At 40.2% G+C, this 12,114-nt stretch overlaps 1 protein-coding gene across 2 annotated transcripts in view; it reads right to left on the bottom strand.

Moving 5' to 3' along the window:
* mtcl2 (microtubule crosslinking factor 2) overlaps nucleotides 1-12,114 on the bottom strand; it is a 113,046-nt gene that overhangs the window by 41,686 nt on the left and 59,246 nt on the right. For both annotated transcript variants that reach the window (XM_069693899.1, XM_069693900.1), the window contains exon 5: nucleotides 3,488-3,550. In XM_069693899.1, coding sequence (XP_069550000.1) covers nucleotides 3,488-3,550 — 63 coding nt within the window. The remainder of the gene's footprint in view (nucleotides 1-3,487; nucleotides 3,551-12,114) is intronic.

The following is a 12,114-nucleotide window of genomic DNA, read 5'->3' as shown; positions in this document are numbered from 1 at the left end:
GTAAGGCTGTAGTTTAAGAATTTAACTTTTAATTTGTGTGTATGTTTTCTGCCAAATAAGCAGAGCTAATATAATGTAATATTTGACTTACATTGATCAGGTGACCAGAAATACAACGAGAAATAAATGCTAACATTGGTCTGCGTAAACAGGCAACGGTTTTCTACTATGTTACCCAAAAAAACAACCTTTAAACGCGATAACTTCTTGTTTTAGCTTGTCATGGTGTTTTTTCTGCCCCCCAGTGGCCAAAAACCACTGGAAGCAGCTTTAAACTTGAAATCACAAAGGCTATGCTAACATTTACATCCCTTTTTTTTTTTTTAAGGAGCTGTGAAGACAGAACTTTATGTAACTAATTCTATAATAAACAAATTCACCTTTTCTCTTGAAGTCAAATGGTATTCATGAATGTATCTCTAATCTCAAACTACTGCTGACCTGAGATGACCCAGAGCAGCCATTCCTCAGAAGCAGCTCTGTGGCTCTATTTGTTTAACGGCCTGTGGAGCGATTCCAGCCGCACTGAGCGAGGCGAGGGCCAGCGAAGTTTACAGCCTTTTATGGTATGTGGCTTGGAAGAGGAGCCTGGGCTTGCCTTAGCAGCCAGAGAGCTGCTGGTGGAGAGCATTACCTTCGCCGCAAACACCTTCTGTGGTGCTATGTTAGTCCGCGAGGCATTTAATTTGTATCTGGATAATTTGTTGTTTTGGGCGACCCGAGCTCATGCAGTTCAGCAGCTCTTTCGGCAGTGTTTGAGCTCTTTTAGTGATTTGAAATATTTATTAGGGGACTTTGACTTTAAAAAAATCGAGGAAAATGTTCAGTAGTTCACACGAGAGACAGAATGAAGAGGAGGTAGAGATTTAAAATGTAATGATGAGACTCGAGCCGTAATTCTAATGTAAACAAAAAAGTTAGTATCCAAAGATTGGAGTAGGTACAAACACCTGCAGGACAAGATGGAGGGCAGAAGAGTAAAAGATGAGAGGGAATAAAGGAACTGCTGATCTATGTGCCTCAAACTCGACGCAGCCTGTTTGGACAGATACGTTCTAACCCCCTGAGGAAATAGGTCAAAGACGACAGGAGACTCGCATAGAGAACAGAGTCATGAGTTGTGAGGCAGAAACATATTTATCAAACATGCAAGATGTGTAGGTTGTGATCGGTGGAGCCAGACAACCTTGACAAGTCTCCTTTGAACTCAGTGTTGTGCTGTGAATCAGCTGTTTTGGGCTGAGATAGTGATAGTTAACCATTTCTGTACAGAAGCTGTTAACTGACATGTTAGCGATGTTTGGATTTTCTGGCCTGCTCATATAAATTAAATATTTATTTTGTCTTTTATTATTTAGATTTAATTGGTTCTGATTCTGCTTATAGATTCAAGTTCATATTAAATCTTCATTCTGGTTCTTTTCACAACAAAAAGACAACTAAAACATCCAGATACTGTAAGTCCATAAACACTTATTTGTCATAACATCTCACCATGAACACACTGAGTGATAGCTGTTTTAGTTCTGTAGCTGATTGTGTGACATTATGATGCATTCACATGGCATGCTTTACGATGTTAGGTGGATTTCCTGACGTAAACACTTGACATTATATTTATTAATTTGCAGGGATTTTTTTTTGGAGAAAATGAAATGTCCTGACGGGAAGTGATGGGTGAAATCAAAAAGCACACTTGTTACCAGATTTTATATTTGTTAGTCAGTACTAATATGTTTTACCTGCCTGATCGAGGGGAAATAACCGTCACAGTTTGCCCACAGTACGAGCGATTGCATTTCCAGAGAGATGACAGCTGCCCGAGGTGATGCCGACATGAAAAACTACACATCAACATGACATCTATTATCTATATTTCACACTTTTCACTGTTACTGTCAGCTGTGTCTGTGGATGTGATTATTAATAAATGGAAGTCGAAATATTCCAGGCATGACTGTCTTCGACTTCACTATCATAATTAAGAATATACTAAATTAAATAAAGCGGCCCCACATTATAATCTCTGATGAGTAAACTTTATTGATGCCTTTGGAGAAACTGCTTTTCCAGTTTTCCCTTCATCCTATATTTCTAGCTCCTTCTCCTTCTGCATGTGTCTCTATCTCTCTTCTCCCTCTCTCATTCCCTCCATAACTTAATTCTGCAGGTGTTTCAACCAACACATCCTCATACCAAAAGCTTTGAGTCTTGCATTTTGGCCCTTGCCATCTCTTTTTTGAGACGAGAGGGTGGAGCTGAAGAGGAGCAAAGGGTGGATGTGGCTGAGAACCCGCTCACCTATACCAGAAACCTGACCGCACTCCAGGTATGTCAATCAAACCAGACACGCCCCCAAACATAACCCAGTTTGAGGCCTCATAATAAAAAAAAGAAGGAGTATATTTAGCAAATGAGACCTTAATGACTTGTGGAAAATATGTACTGACTTAGTATATAATGACAGACGTTTGTAGCCGGCACCTAGTGGCCCTCAGTGGTAATACACTTTAAAGGCCTTCTACATTGGCTCCACTATTCAGACCTGGGGCCTACATCCATTTTTTTTATACAGTCTAAAATCCCAAAATAACATCTATAAGCGTTTTAAGCGCCCTCTTTAGGACCAACATATCCTCACCTCTTAATGACAGAAAAAGGTCATTTGACCAACATATTCAGCGAACAATAATACACTAGTGATTAACACTTTTGCTAAAGTTAAGGCACCAAAAGTTCTTGGTTAAATTGACAGAAAAAAATCATGTTTTGGTTTAAAATTACTACATTTGTTACTTAAGTTACATTTACGTGATGTCCATTAAAAGTCTATTAAATACATTCCAAATCCATTAAATAAGTCAACATTGACATTTGGTTTCACACGGGACATGAACAGTGGTCTCCTGGGTTAAAGTCTTCCCCTGACCTACATACCAACATGGACTTTGTCACTCTTTATAATGCATCACTTGACGAGCTCCATTGCTGCCATCATGATAACTACGACCACTAGAGGTCACAATAAATTTAATCATAGTTGTTTTAACACCTTTCAGCAATCAATCAGTGCTGTTGTTTTCAGTATGAGAACGGGCTCATTTTCACCTCAACTTATTCGTCCCTTAAATAACTCATATTCGCTTCCTGTGTGTGTGTGTGTGTGTGTGTGTGTGTGTGTGTGTGTGTGTGTGTGTGTGTGTGTGTGTGTGTGTGTGTGTGTGTGTGTGTGTGTGTGTGTGTGTTTGTTAGATCAATGTCATTCTTTCTGCAGGTTCAAATGTCTTTGTTTGCTGCAACAGCACTTTGTTTTTCTTATTGATTTGTTGATCCATCTGGAGGAACCCTCAGCAGCAGTGTGTGTGTGTGTGTGTGTGTGTGTGTGTGTGTGTGTGTGTGTGTGTGTGTGTGTGTGTGTGTGTGTGTGTGTGTGTGTGTGTGTGTGTGTGTGTGTGTGTGTGTGTGTGTGTGTGTTTGTTTGTGTTACCTGGGGTCCGAGCTTCTTGTCAGGTTTGTTGTTGGGTCGTGCTCCTCGTTTCTTTTGGGAGTTCTGCAAGAGAAACACACACAGAGATTCTCATTAGTGAGACGTGACACCACATCGACTGTGAGCTGTTTCAATACAATGAAGGAATTCAGTCAGAAACAAATAGGAGAGAGCAAAGAGACAACCTGCAGCGGAAAAGAAAAGTGGAATTTAAAGTTGTGCAAAAACAAATACACACCTGACATTTCCACTTTTGTCAACCAATTCATTTTTTGGTAGGCTATATTTTTTTCATGTCTATTTTTACAGACACTGGAGGCTAAAACAATTTTTTTACACCTCAAAAATGTCTTAATTTTTAATTTAAACCTTTAAAACCAACACGTCATTGTGTTTTCATGGACTGACTCGGGAGACATCCATCACAAGTGGTTGAAAATGTCACAAAGCGTAATTGACCACAAACCAGCCTGTGAGCTCACCTCCATCACATCTGAGCAGAGCCATAAACCCATCTCAGCTTCTGCAGACATCAAACTATAATGATATCTGGGAGGTTTTTCACACATTACGTCTGGCAAACAGGTCATCAAATTATTAAATCTTTTGGAGTGCAGGCAATTTTTCAGTTTTTCCGGATTTTGAAGTCCACACTAAGGAATTGCAGGTTTCCCTAGACATGTGTGAATCTTGACAGCCCTCACTAGTTTATACCTCTTTAAAGGAAGAGGTTGACATTTTGGGAAAGACCCTTATTCACTTTCTTGAGGAGAGCTAGACAAGATAATCAATACCACTTTCAAGTCAGTATAATGGATATGACACTGCAGCCAGGAGACTAATATCCCAGTTTAAAATGAAGAATAGGAAAGGTGAAAACAGCTTCCCTCAGCAAACCTGCCTGCTGGCACCTCTACAGCTAACTAACAACCTCATTACTGTATATTTCCTGCTAAAGCCGAACAAACACTGAGGTGTAAAAATGACAAGCTGTGTGAGGTTATGAGCAGGAATCTTGGTGACTTCCTATAAGCTCAGATAACCATCTGAGTCTTATGACTATTGACACACCTCATCTGGAGCAAACAGCCTATTTCCCAAAAGTACACCTGTACACAAGCTGCTTATTTTTGTTATGATGATCCATTCAGCAAATATATTTAAACTGCTTACATTCTCAATGTTTCCATGTCTGTTCACCATGGCTGTCATTAACAAGTAATATCATGAACTGGTCTTCTTGTTCATCTGTGTTTGATGAGCTCATAAGTATTTTCACAGCATAATATCCGGAGTATATTTGTTGGTGGAGACTCTATTGAATTCAATATTGAATTGGATAAAATGTTACATGTGCAGCAGGAGATGTGACACCTTAAATACACCACGGAAACAGACAGACAGGTCTGTCCCTCATTCCACAGCCATAACACGGAGACAAAAAAAGATTCAGTCACTATTTCATACAGCAGATTTTCTCTACCTCTAGAGCTGAGCCCAGGATGTCATTGCTGTGGTGATGTTGATCATTCCCATGGTGGTTTTAATCACCGTGGCAACATTGATAAGAGCGTGGAGTTACAGTGCAGCTGTGAGGTGGAGGTACAAGTGTGAGAACACACACACACACACACACACACACACACACACACACACACACACACACACACACACACACACACACACACACACACACACACACACACACACATACACACACACCATCATCCTCTGTTCATCTAACTATCGGCCTCGTGCATTAGACTCTCATAAATCATCATCTTTCCTTCTCTTTAGAACCAGGACCAATCATCACACACACACGCACACGCACACGCACACGCACACACAGACGCACACACAGACGCTGCGGTGCAAGTAGCTTAGCTCATCTGGCTCAGTCCGTTTCCATGGAAACAAGCTACTCTCTGCAATGAACCACTGACAACAAAAGAAATAATTGGAGGGATGGATGGAAGAAAGAGGTGAGAAAAGCCGACATCGGACATTTTTTTTTACATTTAAAATGTAAAACGGTTTCCTCAAAATGTAAATTTAATATGTTTGAAGCATCATCAAGCACTGATGAATGGTCTGAATAATCCCTCTTGTGTCCAGCTGTAATGCAGTGCAGCATCAGCATTAAAAGTATTTGCTTGTTTGTCACATTTTTCTTTCTTCTTTGTCACTCTTCCCTTCACACACCTTCACCTCTGTGAACCCCATCATCCTCTCTGCCCAACCATTCTTCCTCTCATCCCCCTCATCACTCTTTCCATTATTCCCCAACCTTTTCATTTTTCATCTCTCTCTCCTCCCCCTGTCCCAGTATCCTAACCCACTCTAAGACCAGTTTATCAGCATGCAAACAGTCAATGAGTGGCTCTAAACTCGCTGATCAATAGGCCTGTCTGATAATGGAACCATTGATCGAGGCTGGAGGTTGAACAGATGTCGGAACTGTCGGATCAGGCTTTCAGATGAGCAGCGTTCGGTTGCAGAGGGGGGAGGTTAAAATGGGAATCTGACCTCTTGACTTTGAATATCACACATCGTTTCATTTGCACGAGGGTTTTTTTTTTGACTCGCCAGCAGGAGGAAAAGTTTCCTAATGGTACAAGTTGAAAAGTTGAGTTCAAAATATTGGAAGTGATGTAAAAACACCTCCGAAGATTTAGAAGAAGACAAAACTGATGTGCAAGCAAAAAGGTCATATTTACCCATCCAGCAGACTCGATTGACACTCAGCTGTCTGAACCTCCACTGACGTGCTCTGACTGAGACGTTACATAATATACAATACAGTTTAAACTGGCAACTAGACACCTGAACACCCTGAACCACAAAATGCTGACACAGTTTGTCAGACGCTTTCTTAACCTGGCAACCATCAGCCTGAATGTGTCTGGGTTGCCTCGTATTATAGGTAACATCCGCTGGCGAAGAATTGCCTGAAGCATCAGTTTGACATCTGAAGTGGGGAACCACTGCTTGAATGTGGTAAAAAAAAAAAAAAAGGTATGAAGGATGATGTTTTTAGCTAAACTTTTTATTTTACGTTTACTGTTATTTAACACTGAGACTGAGCAGAGTTCACTCACACCTCTCCTCTGTCCTCCTGCTTCCCACTCGTCCTATTTATCAAATCAAAGCACGCATCAGATCCTTTATCACTTCTCATACTACTCGAATACGGCGCCCTATCCTCATTGTTCCTCTTGCTCGTCTCGCAGGCACCCACCACTATCCATAGACTGTATACAAAAGTGGACATAGCTTCCAGATCTAAAATGTGAGAACAATAATGAAGTACCTTAAAGTGTAATACCACTGAGGGCTGCTAGGGGTTGGCTCCAAAAAGGCCCTGGCTCCACAGACTCCCATTCAACTTTTCTCATGAAATACAAAGTCATTACATTTTTTTCCTGTTATCTTTCACTAAATTCCCTCCCTCTTATTAGTGTTCTGGTGGTCCATCTGAAAATAATCCAGTCATTATTTAGATATTATGCCTCAAAAGGTGGTGTTTTTGGGGGCGTTTCTGTTTGATTGACAGACCTGTGTTGCAGTCAGTTTTCCGCTTATGGGTGGGGCGTAGTGTCCTCTGGTTCCCATCAGATTGAGACAGATTCTCCGTTTGTGAGTCGTTTCTCTAAATTCTCTAAAAGACCTGCTTTTCTAGTTCAATTCTATTCCTCGGAAGCTAGACTAGAAATGTGAACTCCTCTTTCTCACTTTTTCAAAAGCGTGCTTGGAAACGTTCATGACTTTTTAATGTAAAGGCGCACACACACAGCGACCGGAGCCTGGTTCTCCTGTTTCTGAGCCCGCAGGTCTCCAGTTACACTGCAGATAAGATAACACGCTGACTTCCATGTTATCTGTTAACATATTCAACAGCTTCTCCACCACTCCTCCAGCTGCAGCATTTCAGGATTTCTTTCACAATAAACCACACTGCTGATTCTATACAGCAGTGATGCTGATGGACAGGGAGATGGATTGGTTGGGGTAAACAGAGGTAGAGAGGATGACAAAGGGAGGGAGAGGTAGAAAAAGAGACAAAAGTGACTGGCTGACTGAACCGGTGGATGGAGGGAAACGGATCAGCACAGAGGGACGGAGGAAGAGACGGTTAGTGACAGAGAGACAAACAACAATGACGGCAGAGTGAAAGACAGATATGTTGTCATTCCTCCGTCATGGATGAGGAGTCACAGCGGTGTGTGTGAACTGTCCTCCTTTCCATCCAATCTGATCTGCGGCTCAACCAACCGTGACACACCGAGCTACAGAGCAGACCGTGATCAAACACCCCGACAGGCCTGATGAAAGGAGGAGAGTTAGTGGAAAATGTTGCTGTGGCGGCGAGAGAAAGGACGGGGAAATCGAACACGTATGATGCAACTAAACAAAACCAAAAACTGTTGCAATGATTTGACCTCTGCAAAGGTTATAAAACTGCAAACATGGCGTCAATGAGGGTTAAATACTCTGAAAACAATGATGTAACTTAGAATGATGCCTTTATTCTAAGTAAGGACAGTAGTAGGTATTATTAAAAAATGGACAAAATGTGAAAATACAACTAAACAAACAACTAAAAACAGACTAAGAGGGAAGTAAAACTGTCCTGATACGACCAGAGACAAAATATGAAACCCACAGCTGTAAATACTTTTGATGAAAATATTCAAAACTGCATAATTGAGATGTTACTGGAGCCAAGTAGGTGGGTAACAGCCTGGAGCGGAAAAAACAAACGCTTTTTTTTTTTTTTTTTTACAGTGATGAGGTTTTCTGAAGAAATAGGTTTTAACAGCCTAGTCAGGTTACGGCCCGTCACGCAGGTTAACTGACAGAAGATGCGACTGCTCCCAGAGAATGAGAGCTAAAGAGAGAAGAAGCGGCACAGAAATCAGATTTGCTTTCAGTGTACAGACTCACCTGAATCAACCAAGCGTGAAACCCTGAGAGGAACACAGCCGAGAGGAAAAGACTTCTAGTTTGAAATGGACTGTAAGGACATGTTTCGAAGTGCTCTAGTAGCTCCCTTTTTCTCACCTTTATAAGCGGAAGGATACTTTTTGTGTCTTCTATGGATTTGATTTGATTTGATTTATTTTGCACAAATTAAAAATGCACAAGATTTTGCAAAATAAAAAAAAAATAAGTGCAGTGCAGGGAGAGGCAAAAAAACCCAGTGGGCTTATTTGAAGCCTCCACTCGATAATGTTACAAATTTACAGTCATAGAAAAATACAACGTTTACATAATAATATCCCCACATCAAATACATGGAAACAACAGAATATAGGTTACAACAATCACAGCAAAAACAATAAAGTCAATATAAAAGCAAAAAGATGTGTATATGTTGCAGTTACGAAACAGAAGTTAAATGATTTTTTTTTTTTTAGCACCTTATCAAGCATTTAATAGAGGAACAGATTTTTGTCAGATGGGTGAGGCCATTTCATAATTTGGTATCCCTGTATTGAAAATTGACCTCTGCAGGTGAGAGATTTAGATGGATGAAGATACTTGACGGGTAGAGTAAGAGTGAACCTGTGAATTTGCTTTAAAGTAAGTCTTAAAACTGTTTGGGAATATTTCCTTCATTTGAGTATATTTTATAAATAAAAATAACATTTGAAAAACATTTATATCATAAATGGTAAGAATCTGTAGTTTCTGAAATAGAAGGAGAGATGAACTATGTGAATCTGATTGGGTTGCAATCCTAACAAAACGTTTTTGGAGGATCAAGATTTTATAGAGGATTGTAGGAAAAGTGCTTGCCCAAACTATGTTACAATATGAGGGATACGGATACATTAGATTATAACATTGTGAAGACAGTTTGTGGTGACTAGATGATTAACCTTCTTTATTATACCAATGGATTTATAAATGTCTTTGCTAACCCAGTTTGTATGATCTCTCCAATTCAAATTCTCATCAACAAGGATTCCCAAAAATCTTGCTGACGACACTCAAGGCATCTCCACAGACTGTATTATAATTTTAGATGAATTAAAATTCATCTAAACATCTTGTTACTATTACTCTTTTACAATTTTTAACCATAACCTGCCTCTAGTGAGGGTTGCACAGGTGATATGATTTTTTTTTACCAATGAAGATGACAACATTGTATTTTTTAATATTCAAAGATAGGTTTATTTAATATAAACCATGTAGCGTAGGCAGTTAAACCGACATTAGCATCCTTAATCAGTGAACTGAAATTTGAATAAGAGAGAACTAGGGTTGTGTCATCGGCAAATATTATTGGAGAAAGGATATTTGAGACATTCGACAGATCATTACTATAGATTAAGCTGCGTTTCATTGTTTAGGGTTTTAAACTGAGTTTCCTATAAGGTAAAAGCCAGTTTGGACATTTTAGCAGGACACATGGCTGCTGTAGGGATCGGACTTGTGACCTGGGTTTCAAATTCACATCTGGCAGGTACTGAAGGCTGTTAAAGGACTTGTTCAACATTTTGTTACTATTTCTTTTACAATTTTTAACCATAACCTGCCTCTAGTGAGGGTTGCACAGGTGAGCACAGGTTTTACTGCAGGTCTCTGTACTGACACAGTGCTACCAGATCACAAAGATGTCAGCAAGCAACTTCCACTAAAAAACAAAAAGTGGCTCAATTCTGTTTGTGGACAAATTGAATGAGGATGTTGTTTTAGTAACTGTATTCTCTTATTTTATACGTCTTTAATTTTACTTTCTCCTTTAAAGCACTTTGAGCTGTACAATATAGTGTATTAGTAGCCATAAAGGATGGACGGCAGATACCGCTCACTGAATCTGCTCAATGTCATAATAAGACGTTATAGCATTTACTGAACTGTGCCATTATACGTACATTTGGTCACCTAGACACACAGCAGGGAAGGTTTACTTGGTTTTTAGTCCTTAAATTGACAAACTGTGGAGACGGTCTGCTGTGTGTTGGCAGGAGTTTCCAGCTGGGCAGATGTTGCTTTAACACAGATGATGCTGGGTAATTAATTGGCTATTAAGGGTGCTGCTGCAGAGGCTTTTCAACAGAATCAATCCTCTTAGAACTTTCAGAGGGAAAGTAAACAAGCAAATTTCCCCAAATTGTTGAACTACTCCTATAGTACCTGCCTGAAAACTCACCCACTGTGTTGGCTGGTGTATTTTCAAGATCATTATGTCATTTTTAGCACAGGTAACAACTTTTTGTGACATATAAAGCTTTTGTTTGTTTCACAGCTCCTAATATGTGTGAATGGAACAGTTAGTGTGTGAGCCAGCTGTGGCCTTTTGCTTTGCAATAACTCCAGCATTGACAATTGTGTTTTCCTGGGAATAGAAACACCACAGTTTAAGCTCCGTTGTCAATACAAGAACCACAGATTATTCTGAAGAAAGTAGCATTGTATTCTCAAAGGTCGGTAACAAAGTACTCTCTTGCTTACGTGGCTTTTTTTTTTTGGTGTCATTTTAGAAAATATTGGAGTCGGGAGAAAAAGTATTTAAAGTCGCTGAAATACTACAGCAAATAATTTCCTCTGAGGGCAGAAATGAGATCACATTGTTTGGATATTGACTGAAAGAGTGTCTTTTTAGGTGTACACATGGAAAATGTGCGGATTTCTGGCAAGAAAATTGATTTATTTGAAGTGTTCGATGCCATAGACACACACACACACACACACACACACACACACACACACACACACACACACACACACACACACACACACACACACACACACACACACACACACACACACACACACACACACACACACACACACACACACACACACACACACACACTGTCTCTCTCTTGCAGGCAGGAGATCAGTCTCAGCATGAAAGAACAGGACATTCACGTCTCATCATCACCACCAAATGCTCTGGAACAAAGATTCACCACTACGCAGCGCACAATGGGTTGCATAACAAGAGTGTGTGTCTGAGTGGGTCTGTGTATGTCTGTGTGTGTGTGTGTGTGTGTGTGTGTGTGTGTGTGTGTGTGTGTGTGTGTGTGTGTGTGTGTGTGTGTGTGTGTGTGTGTGTGTGTGTGTGTGTGTGTGTGTGTGAGATAAGACTGGGTGGTAGTAGAGAGAAATAGAAGAGTGACAAGGGGAGAGAAGGAGATAATTAGACAGCACTGTCCCCTCATGATGCAGCTAGCAAAGCAAATCAGAGCAGCAGAATAAGCATCCACAAATCAATAAATGAGCTCATTAACGAGGATGGAAAGGTACTAAATCTTATTTCTTTTATCTCTCTGTTTAGGGAAGATAATAAACAGCCTGCATTAATACAGAGATTTTTGTTGTTGTTGTTCAAATCTTGTCATTTACTGGATTCAACAATCTTGCAACGTCTCTTACAATTGTAAAAAAAAAAAAAAAAAAACCCAAATGTGTGCTTGTAACATTGTAAACAGATCCTAACATCCTATTTATTCTTAGTCACACTTGATAACTGCTTTGACTTAATTCCTTGGATGCAAACGTAGGGTTAAGCAGGTCTCCCCGGTTGTCTGCGGGCAGAGCAAAGCAGCTCGGAGCACAACGGAGCACAGCAGATAAGACGAGAAGCAACAGCAGCATTTTCCCCTAAA

The sequence above is a fragment of the Brachyistius frenatus genome, unplaced genomic scaffold (assembly GCF_029030835.1).
Source record: "Brachyistius frenatus isolate BFR_SWC_R1_liver_20210118 unplaced genomic scaffold, ASM2903083v1 Contig_16, whole genome shotgun sequence".
Lineage (NCBI taxonomy): Eukaryota > Metazoa > Chordata > Actinopteri > Embiotocidae > Brachyistius > Brachyistius frenatus.
Note: the sequence above shows the minus strand (reverse complement) of the source record. Positions and strands in the feature narration are given on the sequence as shown.